The following is a 23,711-nucleotide window of genomic DNA, read 5'->3' on the forward strand; positions in this document are numbered from 1 at the left end:
GGGGCACGCATTGAGAATTGACAGCCAGAGCTTCCGAAGCTGTCTGACAACTGTAGCACCTAGCTAGCTAGCTAGCTACAGGATTTTACATAAGAAAACAAGTGACTATTGAGAAGGACATTAATAATACAGATTATAATGTTTCTGCAAGTTAAAATAATAAATAAGGCAGACAATATTTTTATAGAAATATTCAGGCACATTTGACTGTAACATTACACTAGCTAGGCTAACTACTTACGTAATAGCTACCTGGCAACCTAGATATCAAGACATTGAATTATAGTCTGAATCCAGATAGATAGACATCGACTCCAGGTCGGATTTGCGTTGATTCTGGCCTGAAGTCAGCACTTACCGGGTCAGACTCTGCACAGATCCGGCCTACAGTTATTTGCTATCTAGGAAGTTGTGGTGGCTAGCGACTTATGGCAAAGCTAGCTTACAGTCGAGCGCCACCGAATGCTCAGCAAACTAGTATCTAGTGTGGTTCTACTACCTAGTTAACTGAAATAAAATGGAATGCATGCTAAAGGATTGCAAAAAAATGAACATTCTTATGCTTTGAAAAGTGAGTTAGTACACTTAACAATGGAACATGAGAGCAGTGTCACTAGAGAATCCATCAGAACAACCTGCTTGACCCTCACCAGTCTTTCGATCTGGCCACTCAACAGAGACTGCCCTCCTGGCTGTGACAGAGGCACTTGCCACTGCAAGAGCCTCATGCCTCTCCTCTGTCCTGATCCTCCTAGACCTATCTGCAGCATTGCACACAGTCAGCCACAAACTACTCCATTCCACTTTGGCTGAGATGGGCATTTCTGGGACTGCTCTCTCTTGGTTTGCTTCTTGCAGATAGGTCCTACCAGGTGACCTGGACAGGGTCTGCCTCTGCTCCTCATCCCCTTGTTACGGGAGTCCCACTGGGATCTCTGCTGGGGCCTCTCTTTTTGTTTAGTTATTAATTCACATGGCTTCTCTTATCACTGTTCTCAGCCCAGGCTTGTTGAGGTTGAGCTTCAGGTGATGGCTGGCCATCCAAGTTGAGATGCCAGGCAGGCAGAAAGATAGTCTATCATTAACCTGTAAGGCAGAGGGTGGGAAAGTGAAGAAGAGTTGCGTGTCACCTGCATAACAGTGATAAGAGATTTGTTGCTGTGGCTGCATTGTGTTTCTAAGCTGAACAGGTACAGCCGCAATCACCTGTTTTACTCAAAAAAAGTAAGTGCCTTTATTTAGATCCAACACGCAAGCATTTGCTTGATTGTTTTTTCATAACTAGTATCATTAGCACGTTAACTAGATAACGCTAGCTAGGAAAATCGTTGATTAAGAACATACAGTTTGGTAGCTAGCCAGCTAACAGGGCTAATGCCACTAGCCATCCCACTCACATTTCCTGGCCATCAGGGCTAGACTATTTCCCTTATTACTAGGGATTGTCAGGGTCTGGGGTGGGACTCAGAAGTGGACCAGAGTTAGTAGAAGATGCGATTTATTTAGCGAAGCACAGAATCAGAAGCAGTCTCGTAATCAAATACAGGCTGGGGTCAAAATCCGGGAAATCAGGTAGACAGGGCAGAGGCACAAAAACGGGAACCGGGGGGCAGGTCGATTAAACAGGCAAGGGTCAAAAATACCAAGGCAAGAAATATCACGGGCAGGCTAAACTCGAGGTCGGAAACAAACAAGCAAAAGTCAAAAACCAGGAAGGACAAAAAACACTAAACAAGGCTGGAAAGGCTACTCGAAAAATCAGAGGCACGATCTGGCAAAGAAAAAAGGTGCACACAGAAACTAAATAGCAACGCCAATGAGTGAAGATGGGATGCAGGTGAGGAAGGTAAGTGGAGGCTTGATTGCAGATGCGGAAACCGGTGGAACTGGGGCGGTGCGTGGGCGTGGACAGGAACCAGGAACCTAAGGGGGAAAAACAATAACAAACGCACACCTAAGCACACGAACACAGAAAACACAACCGCAAGCGAAAACAAGTAAACTGAAAATAAAAATAAATACACACTAGAAAATAAAAAAAAATAAACAAAACTAAAACGGAACACAAGGAGAATCAGGCAGGATTCCTGACAGTACCCCCCCCCGACAGACACCTCCTGGTGTCTCCACAAGGGGATGCCGGCGTTGGAAGTCCTGGATGAGGGACGGGTCCAGAATGTCTCGAGTGGGGACCCAGCTCCTCTCCTCCGGACCATACCCCTCCCAGTCTACAAGGTACTGGAAACCACGCCCTCGGCGACGCACCTCGAGCAGACGTCTGACAGTGTAGGTGGGCGTGCCATCGATGAGCCGTGGGGGGGGTGGGGCTGGGGCGGGGGGCACGCGAGGATCCTGGTGAACAGGCTTGATCCGGGAGACGTGGAAGGAGGGATGAACACGGCGCAGAGAACCTGGTAGCTTGAGGCGGACCACCGACGGGTTGATGACCCGGGAGATCAGGTAAGGCCCGATAAACCGAGGTGCTAGCTTCCGGGAGCTCTCCCTCAGTGGAATGTCCCTGGTAGACAGCCATACCTTCTGTCCGCGCCGGTAACGGGGAGCCGTGGTCCTGCGCCGGTCTGCTGCTCTCCTCATCCGATCCCCAGACCGGAGCAAGGCCGCCCGAGCCTGCCTCCAGGTACGCCGACACCGTTGTGTAAAAGCCTGGACAGATGGGACGCTGGCCTCCTCCTCCTGAGAGGGGAACAGAGGGGGTTGGTAACCCAGACAACATTGAAATGGGGATAAACCCGAGGCGGCCACCGGAAGGGAGTTGTGGGCATATTCTGCCCAAGCCAGCCTCTCACTCCAGGAGGACGGGTTGTGGGAGGCGATGCAGCGCAACATGCGCTCCAGGTCTTGATTGGCCCGCTCTGTTTGGCCATTGGTTTGGGGATGGTAACCCGAAGAAAGGCTGGCGGATGCCTCGATGAGGCGGCAAAACTCCCTCCAGAAGCAGGAAATGAACTGGGGGCCTCTGTCCGAGACGATGTCAGTGGGTAGGCCGTGAATCTTAAAAACATAATTAGTCATTAGTTCAGCAGTCTCTTTAGCAGACGGGAGCTTGACCAAAGGGATAAAATGAACGGCCTTAGAAAAACGGTCTACCACTGTGAGGATGGTGGTGTTACCCTGGGAAGGGGGAAGCCCCGTCACAAAATCCAGGGCTAGGTGAGACCATGGGCGTCTCGGCACTGGCAGGGGGCAAAGCAGTCCAGCGGGGGGGGTGTTGGCGGACTTATTGCGAGCACAGACCTGACAGGCTGCGACGAAGCGCTTAATCTCCTCCTCCATGGCTGGCCACCAGAAACGCTGCAGGATGAAGGCCCGGGTTCTCCTGACCCCGGGGTGACAGGTCAGCTGGGAGGAGTGGCCCCACTGGAGAACCTGGGAACGAACAGACTTAGGGACAAACAGCAAGTTAGGAGGTACGTTACTCGGGGGAGACTCCCTCTGCAGGGCGCGGCGCACCGCGCTCTCCACCTCCCACCCCACTGCCGCCACTAGGCAGTTAGCAGGCAAGATGGTCTCCTGCTCGGGGCCCTCCTCAGTGAGGCTGAACTGGCGGGAGAGAGCGTCAGGCTTGGTGTTCTTGGAGCCCGGCCTGTACGAGAGGGTGAAGTTAAAACGGCCAAAGAATAAGGCCCAGCGAGCCTGGCGAGAGTTGAGACGCTTGGCCCCCCCTGATATACTCCAGGTTCTTGTGATCGGTCCACACTAGAAAGGGAATCTGGGTGCCCTCCAGCCAGTGGCGCCACTCCTCCAAGGCCAACTTCACGGCCAACAGTTCACGGTCTCCAATACTGTACTTCTGTTCTGTAGGGTTGAGACGGTGGGAAAAAAAAGCACAGGGGTGAAGCTTGTTATCACGACTAGCACGTTGAGACAAAACCGCCCCCACTCCCACGTCGGAGGCGTCCACTTCGACAATGAACTGGCGGGTAGGGTCAGCAGAAATCAGGATGGGAGCCTTCGTAAATCGTCTCTTGAGCTCGTTGAAGGCCTGATCTGCGGTGTCTGACCAAAGGAACTTAACTGCCGGAGATGTAAGGGCAGTGAGGGGGGCAGCAACCCTGCTGTAGTCACGCACGAATCTGCGATAAAAATTAGCGAATCCCAGAAACCTCTGAAGATCCTTACGCGTCTTAGGATTGGGCCACTCTGCCACGGCCCGGACCTTGACCTCGTCCATCTGGACGCCTCGGGAGGACACGATGAACCCCAGGAAGGACACTGACTCCTGGTGGAAGACACACTTCTCTGCCTTTACGTATAATTGGTTCTCCAGTAGCCGTTGTAGCACCCGCCGGACATGCTGCACGTGCTCCTGGCTGGACTTGGAAAAAATCAAAATGTCATCTATGTACACAAACACAAAACGATTGACCATGTCCCGCAGTAGGTCATTGACCAGGGCTTGAAAAACGGCAGGAGCGTTGGTGAGGCCAAATGGCATGACAAGATATTCGGGGGTGAGTCGAACAGGTATAGGACGATTTCCTCACCATGGTTGCCAGAAATGAGAAGACTCACCGAGGCTGTGACGTGGGTAACGGTGGCTAACCTCTCCCCGTTGAGGGCATTGGCCCTCAATGGGGTACGCAGGGCGACGACGGGCAGCCGCCACTGGGCGGCCAGGGAGGCGTCAATGAAGCTCTCGTCTGCGCCAGAGTCAATCAGAATGGTAATGGGCCGCCGCTGCCCCTCCCAGGAGAGGGTAGCAGGCAACAGGGTGCGTTGGGATGGGGAGCTTGGAACGGAGGTGACGCTCACCAGTACTCCCCGTTCTACTGGTGAGCGTTGCCTTTTAATCCGCAGGTGGAGAGGAAGTGCCCAGCCTGGCCACAGTAGAGACACAGCTTGTTGTTCAACCTCCTCTGCCTCTCTGCCGGGGTTAGATGGGCGCGATCCACCTGCATAGGCTCCGACTCCCGCCGAGGAGGAGACCTGGAAACTGAGGCAACGCGTGGGTGAATTTCTGAAGATGACCACAAGGGGGCACTCACGGTTCTCTCCCGGCGGCGTTGGGTTAGTCGGTTGTCCACTCGGATCGCCAAATCAACTAAATCATCAAAACCGGAGGGGAGCTCGCGAGTAACAATCTCGTCCTTTATGTGCTCGGCAAGCCTGTGTAGGAAGGCATCAAACCGAGCGACCCCGTCCCACTCGCTCGTGGTGGCGAGGGTGCGGAACTCAATGGCATAGTCCGAGACCGACCGTCCTCCCTGGCGTATCCGGAGCATCAGACCGCCAGCCTCTCTTCCATGCACGGAGCGGTCGAACACCTTGCGCATCTCCTCCGCGAAGGTACTGAAATTGTTACAGAAGTTAGCCCCACTCTCCCAAACAGCAGTTCCCCACTCCCTAGCTCGTCCGGATAGCAGGGTGATAACGTAAGCCACCCCCTGCTCCCTCAGCTTTCCCTGGCTGGGGGAGCAGGGGGAACCCGGTCAAACGGATTCACTGGGGGGGACGAGACGCTGGTTAGCGTCTGCTGGAGTCGCTGTAGCTGAGCAGTAACCTCCGTCATGGTATGAGCGAAGGAGTCCAGTGCCTGCTTAACCGCCTCCAGCTGGTGCTGATGTTCGCCTAACATGGCTCCCTGTCTTCCCAGCGCCGTCTGGAGTTGACCCAGGTCCGCTGAGTCCATGGTGGCCAGATCGTACTGTCAGGGTCTGGGGTGGGACTCAGAAGCAGACCAGAGTTAGTAGAAGATGCGATTTATTTAGCGAAGCACAGAATCAGAAGCAGTCTCGTAATCAAATACAGGCTGGGGTCAAAATCCGGGAAATCAGGTAGACAGGGCAGAGGCACAAAAACGGGAACCGGGGGGCAGGTCGATTAAACAGGCAAGGGTCAAAAATACCAAGGCAAGAAATATCACGGGCAGGCTAAACTCGAGGTCAGAAACAAACAAGCAAAAGTCAAAAACCAGGAAGGACAAAAAACACTAAACAAGGCTGGAAAGGCTACTCGAAAAATCAGAGGCACGATCTGGCAAAGAAAAAAGGTGCACACAGAAACTAAATAGCAACGCCAATGAGTGAAGATGGGATGCAGGTGAGGAAGGTAAGTGGAGGCTTGATTGCAGATGCGGAAACCGGTGGAACTGGGGCGGGGCGTGGGCGTGGACAGGAACCAGGAACCTAAGGGGGAAAAACAATAACAAACGCACACCCAAGCACACGAACACAGAAAACACAACCGCAAGCGAAAACAAGTAAACTGAAAATAAAAATAAATACACACTAGAAAATAAAAACTAAAACGGAACACAAGGAGAATCAGGCAGGATTCCTGACAGGGATGAGCGAGTGCACCATAGACATATATACATATGTCTATGGAGTACACCATTATCTGTATCTGTATCTGTTCAACCAACAAAATTATCTGTATCCGTATCCATACTCGGAATGGGCAGGGCTTAAACCGGAAGTGGATTTGGCATAACCGGAAGTTATTATTTTAACCTCTTAGCACAAAGCCCCTAGTGGTCCGCGTACCGAGATTGCTGAACTAAGACATTCAGTGCTACTGCAACCAAAGTATGAGTAAAAAACAGAAACACTTTGTTTCAGTTTCATTAGTAGACGATACACGACGACTATGCCGAATACGGAGTTTTATGTATACAGAGTATACATTGTTAGAAAGCTTATACTCTTACCTGCTGAATAAATGAATTGTCAATCAAGCCAGACTGTACTAAAAAGGGCGACAATGCCGTAAACAACACGTGTGGTATTACGCACAGCTTTTTGGAAGGATAACCAGGCATCACACATGCGCATATATTTCACAAACAGATTGTCCAACACAATATATGACCACTCAGTCTCAAAAGGGACATCTCTACGCATAAAACCAATGGTAAGGTTGTACATTTTGTCTTTAAGCGCCGCCATTTTCTCGCGAGTGACAAGTCTGACAGCCACACGTCACACTAGTAGCCTACTCAGTTCTTGATTGACCAACGGCACGTGCCAATATTCTCCAACACGTGCAGTGAGAGGGGGCTATGCTGTGTGCCACAGAACGAGAACATAATGTATGATACAATGATGATCAAAACAAATGATTGAAACATTTTTTATTTTATTCTTTTTTGACTTTTTTTTTTCCACTTGCCCGATCGGGCAAGTGAGTTGCTAGATTTACTAGCCCAAAGTTGCGTTTTACTTGCCCCGGGCAATCGGGCAAGCCTTATTGTTGAACCTTGGAGAATATATGACAATAGATAATAGATCCCTACGGACAGAGTGGCTGTGACGATGGCAAGATTGTGTTGTGTGGCGCAGCAGCAGTGAACTTTGTATAGGCTCTGTGTAGAGGAGAAGCTCTGTGTGGCTGGCCTATTACGGAACGATGAGGACACTGGACCAGAGACTGTAAAAAAAATGTGGACAAAGCTACTGTGACATCACCCATTGACTCTCCGTGGGTCTTGAAAACACATTTTGAAGCTCAATGGCGGGCGCGGCCATGTTCGATTTGGAGCCAAAACCATAGAGTTCAGTGGTTCTGTGGTTCTTACACAGTGTGATTGACAGTCCAGTGCGGAAAAGCCCATCAACCTCAATGAACGATTGCAGAACAGAACTCGAGGTAAGCTGACTGTCTGCCGTTATGTTTTAAAATATATTATCAAATGTTTATATTATCATGAGTTTAATTTCCATCTGTGACTGTACTGTGTCTTGTCATCACATTATATGTATGACATTAATAATAAAATTATATTCAGTTATCTTCAATTTATGTTTCTCAGCAAAACATCACCGACTATGCTTAGCTAGCATATCAGCTTGCCAGTGAGCTAGGTAGGCTATCCGTGGTTAGCTCACGCATTAGCAATATGAACCACAGGGGAAGAACATCGACTACACTGATGGTCAATCAATCAGAAATGTGTACTGGTGATTTTTGACTAGGCTAATTTTCATAACTGTCTGTGGTAGACCTGCTGTTAACCGAGCAAGTTATCACCGTAGGTTTTCGCCACAGTCAGGTAATGAGCCAATAACTGTTACTCCACCGCCGTTTGTGATGTTCACTCGCTAGGTGACGCTAGCTAACCGATCGTTCGCAAGCTGTTCGCAAGTCACTTTTAAACGAATAAAAATGAACACTGTCAGCAGTGATTAACAAATCTACCAAGTATTTTAATAACCGATCTGCAAACGTGTGAATATGACAATGCACTTTGTAGGGCACGTTTTCCACCTGGTGCATGAAGACAGAAATAATGTACATTGAGTTTCTAATGATTTGTTTTTTCTTGTAGATCATCAAAACCAATGGAGAAAAGCCAACATACGCAAGGAGCCCCCAGGACCGATTCTGAGAACCACTGGCTTAAATGCTCTTAAATGCTAAAAAAAAAAAAAAAACATGTTCCTTTCTAAATGCCAGTCTTACAATGATGGCTAATTTCGTTAAATTCTATGTGTGCGATTTCACCGTGTGTTGTATGTTATCCAGCAAATTAAATCGTAAACCGTAAGACTCTTAATGTGCTTTGTGAAACCTGAAAATTCTGCAGTTTATCCCAAAATCGGGATTATAGCTTTGTCACATCCGTGAAGCATGGCCCAGGTAGACATTTACAGAATGTATACGACTGACAAGCCGTCAAACACGTTTGACAGATTTAATATTTGCTGGATAGGGTTAACTAGCTAGCTTGCTAGTCAAATGGCTTGGTAGTCGAAGTTGCAAACTGTTTTAGCATACTGGACTACCAAATATAGCAAATAAGCGTTAGCTGATTACGCTTTCTGCTAACTAATTATTTGGTCAAGTAGGCTAAAGGAAATAGTAAAAATGACTTGGCTATATAGGATTATACTATGAAATGGGATGCCTGCATTTTCTGACTTCGCACAGGTGGACCGTGGACGATGAGTTGGAGCTGTCAGGCCAAATTTCTTCATCCCTCCAAATTTCTTCCCCCATTCACTTCTGGGGTTACGTTTCCGGTTACGTTCCCGTAATGCGTAAATTAACGTCAATTATTGCGTGGTTGCCAAGCGTTCTCTGCTGGTTGCTAACAATGCAATTTAATACAAGATGCTCGCAACTGCCAAGAATTTACTTCAGACAGCTTGAGAGGCAGAGAAGATACATCAGCTTCAGGAGATCTTAAAAAAACTGTGCGGCTAAGCCTAATCGCTTCTTCACATTTGTTCATATTCTCTTTACTTATTCTGATTAGCGAATAGTGTTTGTAGTTACTTAAATCCAATATAGTCTAACTTATTATTTACATTAGATCTAATCTCTTGTTTTTACTGTTGTAGCTTGTAGCTAGCTAGCTACCTAGATAGATCGATTAATTTACTGATTGATAGATAATCAAACAGTGATAATCCGGACTGACTGATTGATTGATTGATTTTAACAACTGGCTGTTTCGCTGTGGAACATAGTATTACTGAATAAAAATGGTTGTGTCACTAAATGCCATTTTTCGCTCTCTCCCAGGGGACTTATGGTAAGGATGTGCCAAAGAATCTGAGGTGGGGTATACGGTTGGCCTCAGAAAAATTAGGTCTTCAAGGTAACACACTTGATCTCTTCACTCATCTTAAAATAATTGACAGTAATCTTGGCTCAAATGAACAAAATTGTGTTGTGTGTCCTGCGGTTTAGGTGATTCCCTTTACTATGGAGACAGGAGGGTAATTCTGACAGGAGAGGAGAAAGTGGCCGTGCTCACTGAGACCCACGCAGGCCATTTCGGACCGAAGAGGATGCGGGAGAAGATCACTCCTAGGTTTTATTGCGTGGCATCACGCAGGACACCCTGGATTGGGTTAGTGAACTATTGTGAAATACAGGGAGCATCATAAGTGCTGGGACAATTAAGCATTTGTTCTTATTTTGTCTCTGTAACAAACCATTTCGATTAACAAGCACGCAATATGAATATTAATCAGAATGTTTAGGGTATAATATTGTGAAAAAATCCAAATGCATTTTTTTGTCATGTTTTAAGGTGCGCACATGTCCAGAGTGCCAGCGCTTCGAGAAGGTGAAGACAGAAGCACCCGAACTGAGGCCCATCAAGCTAGTTTCCCCATGGCACATGATTGGTGAGTGAAATCATTGATGAATCTCACACACATAAACAGACAAATTCATATATAAACACACACACATACAGACTTTTTCTAAAGTGGATACTTGACTCCATACCTTAGGCGTGGACCTCTTTGGGCCAGTGGTGAAGTCTACCAAGGGGAACAGGTACTGCCTTACCCTACTGGACTACTTCACCAAGTGGGTGGAAACCAGGACCTTCATGAAGAAGATGGCAGCCAAGGTGAAGGAGGTGTGGTATACATTTTGTTATGGCACTGCCACTATGAGCAGTAATAAAAAATTCAAGTATGTTTTATGTTATGTTTATGTTATACCACACAGGCCTTGAGGGACATCTTCTTCACACATGGTTTGTCTGAAGTTATCCTCACCGACCAGGGCAGTGAGTTCAAGAAGGAGGTAACCTTATATTTGTAATACTACACATTTACATGGTTCAAGAAGGAGGTAACAAGAGAGGTGGGAGGACAGCCTCAGAGAGATTGTGTACGCACATAGCACCTGCGTACAGACCTCGACCAAGTACTCCCCCTTCCGCCTAATGTTTGGGCAGGAGGCACGTCTGTTTACGGAGGTATGTCATTTGTTTTTATCAAAGATTAGCTTTGCACCAAGACTAAAAGCAAGGGGAAGCATCTAACCTATCTCTGTATGGCCTATTCAGTAATTAGCACAATTATAGAAGCTGTCTTTGTACTGAACGCACAGAGGTGAAAATGGTATTGATCGTCTAGTCTAACTCTTGGTAAGTCAATCAAAAAGCATGTTTGTCAAAAATGTTGGCATGTTCCTTATATTTCACAGTGAGAAAGTGCTGTAGTTTAATAGTTAAAAAACGTGTTTTGTTTTGTCTGTTTGCCAAATGCTGTAATTTCAGCTAACATCTGACTGTCCAGAGGTAACAGCTTCTGTTGACCCAGACGAAGATTCGGTGGAGGCCTTTGTGCAGCTCAGGGGTGGCCAAGATGAGAAGGCTTTCGGAAAGGTACATAGGATGTTGATGTATGATGTTGTATCCTATTATACATAGATAACTCAGTGGTTACTTCTGGCTGCTTAGTGGTTACTTCTGGCTGCTTAGTGAATTTATCTTTATTATTTTCTGGTAAATCTCCAATCAATCAGGTGATCTGCAATGTGGAGAGGGCCCAGGAGAGACAGAAGCTGGCTTACCAGCGGAAGATGAAGAGGGGAATCAAGTGCTTCATCATCACCCCTGGTATGGAGGTCCTCAAGAAGGATGAGAGGAAGAAGGGTAGGCCGGGGCGTACCATGGACCCAAGTTGGAGCCAAGCCACATTTAGGTATGCATACATACATTCTATTTGATGCAATATTTAATTCTGACCATACATCTCATTTTCTAGGGTTACAGAAGTACTGCCGAACAACTTGGTGCAGCTGGAGACCCTGGATGGAAAGCCGCTGCGCATAAAGACACCTTATGCGTCAGTGAAACCTCTGCGCCAGAGTATGTCAACTAAATCCGGTTTAGGCAACTTTTATTTAGTGTTGATATCTTCTTTCGCTTCATAATATACCTGCTCTCTCATTTAGGGACACAACCTGGCTGGCCCACTGAGTCCACTCCAGAGTCTGCACCTTCAGGAGATGCTGAAATGTGCAGCTTTGAGTCAGAGGAGGCAATGGAGGTACTGTAAATGGATGTACTTGAAATAAATAGGTTGTTTATGTGCATACATGTTTCCTTTGTATGATCAACACAATTTCAGGTTCACTGTCTTGTGGACCATTCCTTCGCCAGCCCCACAGAAGCCTGGGAAAAGGATCTGCACCCTGACCAAGAACAACTGATAAGATCGTTTCAATCAAAAATGAAGTATATGTTTAGATATTTGAGTCATCAAGTGATAAACATAAGTCATTAATTTCTTGATTTAACAAATGACCCTAGACAGATTACAGCGTCAGAGTCATACAAAATTATGTTGTCTTAAGCTTGAGTATGTCCTGGATCCTGAGCGTCCTGCACTGGAACTGATTGCCAAAGAGGAAGGCATGTCTCTGGACAACCCAAGGGACCAGAAGTCTTCTCAAGTCAGAGACATGGACTCCACTGTGAATATTGTAAAAGTTGTTTGTTACGCACAAATTTAAAAAAACACATCAGACTTGTAACAATTTAAGTACCTGTATGGTTTCTGCTATTGTTTTCAGATTGGGAACGCTTGCCTGAGGCTTGCTCAGAGATATGTATGATTTCTTTCTCAATGCAGCACAGCAGAGACAGTTTGCTTTTTTAGTCATTTTGAGTTATTAGTCATTAGTTTATTTGTGTAAACCTTACATTTCCGAATGCCTTTGGATTCAACACCATTACAGGGCAAAGATGTCTTCATTGCTGACATGTATGCCATACCAACATGGAAGCACAAAGACAACAATCCTCTGTCAGGCCTTCCAGTGAGTACAACTAATCTTAAGTATTAGTAGTTACACTAATCCAACGTTTATTATATAAAATTCATGAATTGTCACTACAGAAGGATGCACACCTGAAGGATGCACTAGTCTTCCCAGCATGGACAAACTGCAATGGGCCAGAGCACTTCCTTCTATGTGTAAGTAATAAGCAGAGAAGTTACATTTGAAATCACTGCAGATAGCTATGAAATCTTGGTTAATAATTATATTATTTATGCTTCTTTCTGCATTACCCATTATAGGTGTTGAAGCCAGCCAAGAGAGAGATTCTCTTGCTGGACTCTCAGTTTGCCCTTTGGCCTTCAGGTTTTGGTGATGCGGAGTACAGCTTTAGGTCCCTACGTAATAAATAATTCAGGCCACGGTTCTATTCTGGCCACCTCTTATTCTGACCGTATTTCTGTTCTGGCCATGTTCCTGTTCTGGCCACATTCCTGTTCTGAACGTATTCTTGTTCTGGCCTTGTTCCTGTTCTGGCCACGTTCCTGTTCTGGCCATGTTCCCACTATATCTTTTGAGATTTGCTACTGATGTCGTTCATATGTTTTGCTAAGTTCCCATGGCCTGCTCATTTGATCAGTTACTGACCGTGTTCATAAGTTTGAGTTTATTGTAGGCATTGTGAGTTTTATTTTTGACAGGACTGATTTTATTTATTGCAGTAACATTGCTCAGTGCATTATTCCTGGATGCTGGAGTGAGGTGACTGGAAGGGACATGCAGGTATAATACAATTTCTTCTCCATGTAATAGCAGTGCCTTGTAATAACGTCTAAAAATATGACTTTACATGGCGTAAAATGTGTGTTATCAGGATATCCCACAACAGACATCCGGGAATGACTGTGGCATTTTCATGCTCATGGTAAGTTGAGTTTTAGGTAAATACTGGATATGTGCCCAGAACAAAATTGAAGGAAATATATAAAATCTGGAAAATATATATATATATATTTTTTTTCAATATGCCCTCTGCATGTGTACAGATGCTCCATTCCACTTCAGTATGGTCAGTATTTGAACGTCTACATAATCAAAATGACATAAATATATGTTACCATGTGAAACTAGTGTAATCCTTTTTGCTGTATCTGCTGTAGCTGGACATGCATTCAATCCGGCGGTGGTGGTGTGTCCTTCTTATGGAGCGCTTTTCGATAGACGGGTATGACAACTACAAGAAATACATGATTTATTGCTTTTCTTTAATATTTACAGAGACTGGAAAATGTTCTAACATTTTTCATCATTTTCATTAAAGCCACGGCCAGAGGTTTGCTTTCTGGACAGATGAGGCGAGTTGTCTGTTACAGGGCATTCTTCAGCCGGTGTACCGGGTGGGCAAGGGAACTACCATGGAGGTCCCAGCACATATCGCTGAGCGGACAGCCACCGAGCAGGCACTGGTTGACTTCATTGTCAAGGAGCGCGGGACCGAGGAACGACTACTGGTATGTAGGGAAACAATGGTTCTGTGAGGTATGGGCATGTCACTGTGTTCCTTTTTTTCTGAAAACACAGGAAATCATCAGTGACAAGGAACCCTCCAAGTGGCTGATGAGTTTCCAAGGGAAGTCGCCTAACAAAGTCCCAGTGTACCTTGACAATGACGCCCAGAAGAACAGGTTGTTCAAGTAATATGAACAGTATATCCTCTCCAGTTGTCATCAGGAATCATATACTGTTCATTCTAGAGGTGTTGTTCCCAGAGGTGAGACTCATATCACACACTGATGCAATCAGACTGGATGAAGTGCAAGACATATAAGGACCTTAATTACTTTTCCCATACAAGGCTATCATCGGTGCACTTTCTGCTCTTGGGAAGATGACCCTGCAGAAGGCGGCGGAGGAGTTCTCCACTGGCACACATCTCCAGGAGAGGCAAGGATAGATTTTAATTATTGGTTTGTTGTAATCAGACCCTGATGTTACCTTGATTTGACACCTCTTTTTAAATCCCTGTTTATTTTAGTGAAAGAGACAAGTTCAACAGGAAGGTGGACCATCATACAAAAGAAGTGGACTCTTCTAATTCTGCTGTTTAATTTTCTTTTTTCGCACTGTTTCTGTGTACTTTGTTAATGTTTATAACTGTTCTGTCAATCTTTTCCCTTCCTCTGTTTTGTCTGTCTTTTTCTAAATGACAAAATCACCCCCCCCCCCCCCCATTACACTGAATTTACAAATAAACATTATTAAAACTGTGCGTTATGTATTTTTATTCATTGTTGTTTTCTTAATTAGATTAAGATTAGATGAATACAGTTTGTCATTATAGAGGGATGTCTGATTTCAGTAGGCTACATACTAACGATGGTGTTTGCATTTTGGACGTAAATGGTAAAATGGTAAATGGACTTCATTTATATAGCGCTTTTATCCAAAGTGCTTTACAATTGATGCCTCTCATTCGCCAGAGCAGTTAGGGGTTAGGTGTCTTGCTCAAGGACACTTTGACACGCCCAGAGCGGGCTTTGAACCGGCAACCCTCTGACTGCCAGACAATCGGTCTTACCCCCTGAGCTATGTCGACGTACAATTAATCATTATTATGGCTGGGTATTTTTCATGGAAAATATTGGAATGGAGCAGTCAAACTGAAAAAAGTAAGGAACCATGGTGTTTTACTTAAAAACATATAACGTATCAAATGGACCAATATATCTCATGTGCGGTAGTGGGAAATGATCAAGCGCAACTGCTGCAACAGTTTCAAGTGCTTGAAGTTTTAAAAAATAAGTCAGCACGCTTGCGACAAGGAACAAATAACAAGGAAAAATACACTGATAGGTTGTTACCCTTACCGCTTCAGTCCATTATGGAAAGCATGATTTTTGCCTTTAATAGAACGTTGTTATGAACAGCATGATGAAATTTCATTACTAAAAAAATATATAAAACAGTAACCGTGCATCAGTTTGTTTTCGTACAACGTTGTAGCCTACATTACGTATGCGTCTGATGAAGTGCCTGTTATATTAACGCAGGGGTGCAGTGCTGACACATTTCATGGTTGTGCCCAGCTTCTGCTCTTAATTATTTAATCATTCAGTCTTTATCTGATATGCATAAGCACCAGCTACAGCTGAAGAAACAAGTGTATGCTAAAGATTTCAGCGTACTCAAGTACTAGAGTGCACCAGCATAGTTCAGACCTGTCAGAACACTAAAACTAATAACTGGTTGGAACAAAAACCACGACGCAGACGGTCCTCCAGGACCGGAATCATTCTTGGAAAACACATTACAGTGGCATATTTGATGTCACCTCTGTGATCAAACAAAACTAGTAGTACTGCATGTACTAGGCTGTAATGACGAATAATTTCTGTTTCGATGGCTTGTAGACTATGCTTAACATGTTAGGGGGTGACTTATTACACAAGTTTATACATGCTATGGCTTGTAAATAGACTGTGCTGCATGCGATCTAGCAAGAAACATACATAGATAGCCTGCGAAACACCCCGATATAGTTAACTAGCAAGCTAGCTGGAAGAGCTTCTCTTAGTCTTATATAGAAATAGCTTGCGCATTAAGGGAACATTAAGTAGTGCAAATGTCGCTTCTTCTTAATGGCTATTTTGCTTCCTGCTACTTGGGTTACAACTGAATATGTAACGGATCGCTAGAAATGCTAGTAGGGACCAGCCTTTTTCATATTAACCTGAAATACACAAGACGGGACACTTCTACAATATGATCTCAAGTAAAGTATCTACCACTTTCATTCTTAGAATTGATAGATTGCGATTATTGTACTATCACAAACTGTTAACCTGTGTAATCAGCGAGTTATTCGACTCAGGTTTTCAGTTGCTAATTAGGTACACTCGGAGCGACGCTTTATTAGTCCTGCTAACTCGCAGTTTAGGTAGTAAGTGTATAATTCGTCCAGGTGCGTAGAACTGCCGAAATCCGTCCTGCTAGAGTTGGATAAGTATCTGCGTTCATTTACTAATTACATACCGCGTTAGAGTTTAAACTTTTCCCTGTGTGGAAACTGTTCTTTGTTTTTAGGTTGTGTTAGGTTTCTATCTACCACTTTCATTCTTAGAATTGATAGATAGCGATTATTGCACTATCACAAACTGTTAACCTGTGTAATCAGCGAGTTATTCGACTCAGGTTTTCACTAGCGTCGCTCCCTCCTAGTTTATGAGCCAGCTCCCCATTCCAGTCTGTGTTCTCCCCCTCAGAAGGCGCTTCCAGCGACATGGCCCTCCTCGACAACGGAACCCCTCAAACCTCTGCTACCCCCCGCTGACCCCTTGTGAGAACTTCACGGTCACAGGGGGGCTATGGAACTGCCAGTCTGCTACGCGCAAGGCAGACTTCATCTCCGCCTATGCCTCCCTCCAATCCCTGCAGTTCCTTGCCCTCACAGAAACCTGGATCACACCAGACAACTCTGCCACTCCTGCTGCCCTCTCATCCTCCTACTCCTTCTCCCACACCCCCCGGCGATCTGGCCGTGGTGGTGGTACTGGTCTACTGATCTCCCCCACCTGGAAATTCTCTGTTCTCCCCCTCCCTGACCTGACTATATCCACTTTTGAATTCCATCCTGTCTCTATCACCTACCCTGCTAACCTTTATATTATTGTTATTTATCGTCCCCCGGGGCCCCTGGGAAGCTTCCTGGATGAGCTAGACACCCTGCTCAGCTCCTTCCCTGAGGACGGCACCCCGCTGATCCTCCTTGGAGATTTTAACATCCACCTAGAAGCCTCCCAGTCTGCTGCCTTCCTACCCCTACTCCACTCCTTTGACCTCTCCCTACAACACTCTCCTCCAACCCACAAGGCAGGCAACCTCCTAGACCTGATCTTCCTGAGGACCTGCTCCAGCTCCAATCTTACGGTTACCCCCCTGCATACGTCTGACCATCATTTCATCTCCTTCTCCCTCCCCCTCTCTCCACATCCTCCCTCTCCCCCTCCCATCCCCACTGTCACTGTCCGCCGTAACCTCCGCTCTCTATCACCCTCTTCTCTTGCTCCCAGAGTGACTGCTTCCCTCCCCCCTCTTCAATCATTTTCCAAGCTCCCCACTTCATTTCTCTCCTCAGCACTCGACTCCCTATGCCCCTTCGTCCCTAGGCCAGCACGTTCATCCCCTCCCAGTCCATGGATGTCTGACATCCTACGCACCTCCAGGGCCACCCTCCGCGCTGCTGAGAGGAAGTGGGCCAAATCCAGGGACCCATCTGACCTCTCAGCCTATCAGTCTCTCCTGACAGAGTTCTCTTCTGCTGTCACTGCCGCTAAGGCAAAATTCTACCAAACCAAAATTCATAACTCCATTTCTAACCCTCGTCAACTTTTCTCTATTTTCTCTTCTCTCCTCAGCGTGCCACCTCCTCCACCCCAGTCTTCCTTCACTGCAGATGACTTTGCAGCATTCTTTGACGAAAAGATTGCAGACATCCGCAGTTCCTTTGCCCCCTCCCCCCCCTCTGCGTCCTCCGCCCCCTGTTTCTCCACATTTTCTCTCCTCTCAGACACTGAAGTCTCCCAGCTTCTGCTCACTCACCGCCCTACCACCTGCGCCCTCGACCCTATCCCCTCATCTCTCCTTCAAGCAATCACACCAGACATCCTCCCTTTTGTCACCTCCCTCGTGAACTCCTCCCTATCTTCTGGATGTTTCCCCTCATCCTTCAAGAGGGTCCACATCACCCCGCTCCTGAAGAAACCCACACTAGATCCTTCAGTCATTCAGAACTACCGCCCGGTATCTCTCCTCCCTTTCCTATCCAAAACACTTGAACGTGCTGCATCTAACCAGCTCTCTGCTTTCTTCTCTGAGAACAACCTGCTTGATCCCCACCAGTCTGGCTTCAGGCCTGGCCACTCGACCGAGACTGCACTCCTCTCGGTCAGTGAGTCACTCCATGCCGCACGAGCAGCCTCCCTCTCCTCTGTCCTGATTCTTCTAGACCTCTCCGCTGCATTTGACACTGTGGACCACTCTATACTCCTGTCCTCCCTGGCAGCAACAGGGATCCGCGGCACAGTCCTTGACTGGATTGAGTCTTACCTCTCTGACCGTTCCTTCCAGGTTGCCTGGGCGAGTAAGGTATCACCACCCCGTCCCCTCACCACCGGAGTTCCCCAGGGCTCAGTCCTCGGTCCCCTTCTCTTCTCCTTGTACACCAGATCCCTTGGCCCTGTAATATCTGCCCATGGCTTGTCCTATCACTCCTATGCCGACGACACGCAACTCTTTCTCTCCTTCTCCCCATCGGACACACAGGTCCCTGCCCGCATCTCCGCTTGCCTGAGGGACATTCAGAGCTGGATGGACAATCACCACCTGAAGCTCAACCCGGGAAAGACGGAGCTAATCTTTATTCCTGCTCTATCCTCTCCCCTCCTCGACTTTTCCATTTCCCTAGGGGACACCGTAGTGACATCATCACCCTGCGCCAAGAATCTCGGAGTGGTGATGGACAACAGGCTGTCCCTCTCCAACAACATTGCAGCAGTAACCCAGGCATGCAGATTTTTCCTGTACTACATCCGCAGAATCCGCCCCTTTCTCACCACCTACTCAACCCAGCTCCTGGTCCAAGCAATGGTTCTATCCCGCCTGGACTACTGCAACTCTCTTCTGGCTGGACTACCGGCATCTGCCACCAGACCCCTGCAACTCATTCAGAATGCTGCGGCTCGTCTGGTCTTCAACCTCCCCAGACACTCCCACGTAACTCCCCTGCTCACTACCCTCCACTGGCTGCCTGTTATAGCTCGCATCAAATTTAAAACATTGGTCCTAGCATACCAGGCAGTCAAGGGATCAGCCCCAGCATACCTCCACAAGATATTCAAACCCTACATGCCAGCCAGATCCCTCCGTTCTGCTACCTCAGGACGCCTAGCACCTCCCCCTCTTCGCACCTGCACTTCCAGAACACGTCTCCTGTCTGTTCTGGCCCCACGATGGTGGAATGACCTCCCTGTGGAGGTCAGAACAGCTGAGACACTGACCCATTTCAAACGACGACTGAAGACTCACCTCTTCAGGCTGCACCTCTCCCCCTCCCTCCCTTCCCCCCTGTAAATGACTAAACTTAGGGTTGTAACTAGGCAGCTGTTTCGTAGGTGACTAGGTGCATTAACTGTCTTAACGACTACTTGTATTTTTTCCATAGATTGCGTTGTTGCCGTTCTCGCTGTTAGTGTTAATCAGTTTAACCATCAGGGTCCAAGTTGAACTATGCGGTTGTTCCCTGCACTTGGACCGGTACTTCTCTCTAGGGGTTTCGTCATACTTGTTCCTGGTTATGGTTATACACTTTGTTGTACGTCGCTCTGGATAAGAGTGTCTGCCAAATGCCTGTAATGTAATGTAATAAAGACAAGTTCCATTAAGCTCTATGCAGTGGCAGATACACGTCCCCGTAGCAACTAAAGCTAACACTGGGCGACCTCTGACATATTTCCCGGCACAGAAAAAAATCGCGAAAGTACTGAAAAAATTACCTCCGGAGGATAACAAGGACGTTTTTTTCTACATAACTAGGTACAGGTTGTTAGTTATATTTCGCCTATTTTATATAGACTACAGTTGAAAATCTGATGTTTTTCTGTCTACCTAACGAACCCGGTCGATAGATGCTCACACTAAAGTAGTAGTAGGCTACTGAAATATTATGATCTAGACTAACCAGTAGGCTAATATCAGCAACTTTTTGCGAGCTAGCCACTTCAATTGAATTCTTCTTTTTGCTGTCAGAAGAGCAGTGGAAGGCAACGATAGCTTGGAAAATATTAATTGCAGTTTGGATAGCTTTCAGTGTACTGTCAACCCCATAATAAAGTTGCCATTTCATTGTAAACAGTCGTGTCTGTTTTTTCATTATTTTCGCGCTGTATACTTTCGCGCTGGGTACTCAGTTAGGCAACATTTATGGAGCCGGTCACGTTTGTGGTGGCTACTCCATAGGCAAGGGGTGTATTTCAAATTAAATGAAAAGATGGGCAGTGGCGAGGATAAAACGGCAGTTTATAATTCAAAACGGGACCCGACGATTAGCACCGATGTATTCAATATAGCTTGTTACACTCGTTAAAAGTACATATCTTTAAACTAAAAAAAACAACTGATACTTTACATATTGCGTTATTCATTAACACTGTACCACTTTATTTATATACCAACTCCTGTGTACCATTTTCCAATGCATGATTTCAGTTTCCAATCCGAGAGAGTAGCCTACACTAGACTGTCATCCGCCATTACCGTTGTTTTTGACCGTTTTCGCGAAAGGAATTATGGTATTTTTGCCAGTCGGAGCATGCACAGATGCACACTTCGAATTTTGATCAAATGGAGTGCGCATCCGGGTACTTTATCCGTGCTCCGCACTACCGAACTTCGGTTTGGACTCGCACTCCAAGATGGAGGCATGCTCGCTATGCGCACTCGGAGCATGGAACTATGCGGTTTGGGACACAGTCTTAGCGTCAACTTCACTACCTGGCATGCGTGGTTTCCAAGCGTTCTATGCTGGTTGCTAACGACAGTGCGCGATCGCTAGCTAGCTGCTAGCTAGGAAAAGAAGCTTTTATAAAAGAGAAGCTCTTCCAGCTAGCTAGCTAGTGATCTGTCAGGGTTTCTCCCAGAAAAGTTGTTAGGCCCGGTGGCAAGTATCTTTTGACGGGGGCTGGCGGCTCGGCGCGGGCCGGCAGCCAAGTGTCTTTTTTGACGGGGGCCCGGTGTGGGCCAGCAACAGACTGATGGCAGCATTAAGGTAGGGCCCTATAGTTTCTGTGATAACAGAATCACGGATGGAATCGCGAAATTGAGATATATGCTAATGTCGATTGAGATGTGCACAATTTTGCAACGCAAATAGAATGTTTTTCTCGTCTAAACTAATTGAGGAGAACTGTCTATCATATTTAGTAATATGTAATTTCTAATCAAGTACAAGGGGGGGGGGGGGGGGGGGCATTAAGCTGGGTGTGGGTGGTTTCCCCCATGAAATTTTGAGTGTCAAACACTTAATTTCCTGCATTCTGGTGAATTTTTATGCACTAATTTGTGCCTTTTCTGCATCAATTTATGGTGGAAATGTAAAGGAAAACACAAAATTCAGGGGGACAAATGCACATGTTCTAAATATTGAGGGGGAGCTAACATTAAAAAGAGATATCGATAGCTAAAACAAACTTGTGATTTTACAAGACGTGTCCATAACGTACACAAAACATTGGCTAAAATACCAACACTGCAACATGGGGAATCACGTTAATTCCCTGCTTAGCAACCGAGTGCAGCTATCGCTAGGTAGTTTTGTTCTGTGAACATCACATTCAGACAGTGTACCAACAGCTATTAACTAGCTAGCTACGTATCATACTAGCAGATATCATAGTTCATTAATTGACAACTAGCTAGCTAACATTGACGTTAGCTGGCGTATTGATAGGTAACGTTACAAATATAAGATTACCGTTACTGTTCTTTCCAACCGCTGTGAGTAACTGACTTTAGCTGACGTTGTCATAAAAGTTTTCCCGACCGTGAAAACCATAGACATGTATGTATGTCTATGGTGAAAACTGCCTGGCTTGTTTACATTTTGGACAGATGCTAGTGGGTAAATCTATCGCTGTTTCCGTCGTAGAACTTTCGACAAAAGCAAAATCGGAAGCAATATCCTAAAATGTCTTACTATTTTTATTTCTATAAGGGTTATGGGAAGTGAAGTCCATAGTATGATCGGCTTGAGCAATCTCCTGTTGACTACATATCCCATTTGTGCTTTCGTAAGCTCAAACTTTTCGTGGCCACGGGGGTAAACCATTGCTACTCTGTGAAGAGGGGAGTCAATAATTCACGTTATGTTTACACGCGTTACAGACCTTTCCGCATAATTTTGAAGTCATCTTTTATTGCTGTTGAAGCCTTTATTGTATGAAAGCTTTACATGGGAGAGGGATCAGTCATGGTTGGGGGCGGGGGAATTCGATTCTTTACAAATATTGGGGGGTGACGTCCCACCCGTCCCCCCCGGTTCCTACGCCAATGGATTTACCCACGAGCCACATCTGTCCAAAATGTAAACAAGTAAGGCAGTCTTCACGGTCGGGGAAAATTTTATGACAGTGTCACCCAGTGAGTGAACACCACAAACGGCGGTGGCTCATTACTAACTGATTGTGGCGAAAACCTGCGGTGAAAACTTGCCAGGGACAACAACCCCCCCACCCCCCCACCCCCCCCCCCAATTTCAAAAACTCATCGGATGTACACAAATCACACAAATGACCTATTTTGGATTCAAAACGGCGAATTTCGCCGAAAAGCGACTAGTTTGCACGTATGCGTGAAGAGTGCCTGACCCTCAACCGTAGCGTTTTTTCCCCAAAGATGGTATTTCTAGATATAGTCTAATTCTGCCGCTGTGTTAACACATTTCTATGTTTGCCGGTCAGGCACTCATCACCGTAAGAAGACATTTTAGGATTTTCCGATTTTTTAATCGGAACTACTAGTTTAACGTTGCCTACACACTGCTTAAGTTAATATAAAAAGAATGTATGCCTACTTACCAACGAGATGACGTGATAACGCACGCGGAAGTTTGTAACAAGGTTAGTTAGCCTACTAAATAAGAAATGGTGGCTTGCTATGTAACGTTAGCTTGTGATAGTTGGAAGCGTCAAGTGTTGAACTTCACTCTACGCACAATGAGGGTAAAGAACACTGATCTCAGACCTGCTGTTTTCCTATAGTGCGTTCACGTTTTAATCAACAGATGTCGCTGGTGAGCTTTCCAACCGAGCACTGTAACTGTAGTTTAAAAAACATCTTTAAAATACTTTAAAAATTCCCTGATGCTTAGACCTAGTGGGGGGTCAACTTAGGTTCGGCGGGCCGCCGGACTTGCAATACACTGGCGGAAACCGTGTCCGTCTCGCAGGCTATCTATTTATTTCTCTTGCTAGCTAGCTAGCGATCTACGAATCTTGCTAGAGAGAGAGATTTTTTAAAATATGAATTATTGTACTCACTGTTTCACCTAATCTACACACGCCATTACACAAGCTAAGATACAGAAAAACCACACACATACACACACAAATTTGTATTCTGTTCATATGTTTATTGTTTGTTGTATTCATGTTTTTGCAATATATATA

General features: G+C 46.1%; 2 protein-coding genes across 3 annotated transcripts; both read left to right on the plus strand.

The window, feature by feature from the left end:
- The first annotated feature begins 8,829 nt into the window (after window positions 1–8,829).
- On the plus strand, window positions 8,830–12,327 carry LOC118228162. The gene is made up of 11 exons (XM_035419499.1): window positions 8,830–9,562; window positions 9,655–9,817; window positions 10,001–10,097; window positions 10,206–10,336; window positions 10,429–10,506; window positions 10,985–11,092; window positions 11,233–11,411; window positions 11,475–11,578; window positions 11,665–11,759; window positions 12,067–12,186; window positions 12,286–12,327. Exons 3-11 carry the CDS (start codon window positions 10,091–10,093, stop codon window positions 12,325–12,327), a joined length of 864 nt encoding a protein of 287 aa, XP_035275390.1. The 5' UTR covers window positions 8,830–9,562; window positions 9,655–9,817; window positions 10,001–10,090.
- Window positions 12,328–12,331: 4 nt separating this feature from the next.
- Window positions 12,332–14,436, plus strand: LOC118226713. 2 transcript variants are annotated; one of them, XM_035416532.1, is made up of 10 exons: window positions 12,332–12,531; window positions 12,612–12,689; window positions 12,795–12,886; window positions 13,215–13,275; window positions 13,367–13,417; window positions 13,517–13,561; window positions 13,653–13,717; window positions 13,814–14,003; window positions 14,074–14,263; window positions 14,348–14,436. In XM_035416532.1, the coding sequence occupies exons 1-9, from the start codon at window positions 12,424–12,426 to the stop codon at window positions 14,188–14,190; spliced, it is 807 nt and encodes a 268-aa protein (XP_035272423.1). In that variant the 5' UTR covers window positions 12,332–12,423; the 3' UTR covers window positions 14,191–14,263; window positions 14,348–14,436. The 2 variants fall into 2 exon arrangements, with proteins under 2 accessions (XP_035272423.1, XP_035272424.1); XM_035416533.1 differs by lacking the exon at window positions 13,517–13,561 and having other exon boundaries at window positions 13,866–14,263.
- Window positions 14,437–23,711: the final 9,275 nt, after the last annotated feature.

Source organism: Anguilla anguilla, chromosome 5 (assembly GCF_013347855.1).
Source record: "Anguilla anguilla isolate fAngAng1 chromosome 5, fAngAng1.pri, whole genome shotgun sequence".
NCBI classification, from domain to species: Eukaryota; Metazoa; Chordata; class Actinopteri; order Anguilliformes; family Anguillidae; genus Anguilla; species Anguilla anguilla.

Coding starts and splice junctions, on each gene's coding strand:
- LOC118228162 (XM_035419499.1), top strand. Junction 10,337..10,428: donor TGGCAGCCAAGGTGAAGGAG/GTGTGGTATACA, acceptor TATACCACACAG/GCCTTGAGGGACATCTTCTT. Junction 12,187..12,285: donor TCAGAGACATGGACTCCACT/GTGAATATTGTA, acceptor TATTGTTTTCAG/ATTGGGAACGCTTGCCTGAG.
- LOC118226713 (XM_035416532.1), top strand. CDS start 12,424: ATGCCTTTGGATTCAACACCATTACAGGGCAAAGATGTCTTCATTGCT. Junction 12,887..13,214: donor GATGCGGAGTACAGCTTTAG/GTCCCTACGTAA, acceptor TATTTATTGCAG/TAACATTGCTCAGTGCATTA. Junction 14,004..14,073: donor GGACCGAGGAACGACTACTG/GTATGTAGGGAA, acceptor CTGAAAACACAG/GAAATCATCAGTGACAAGGA.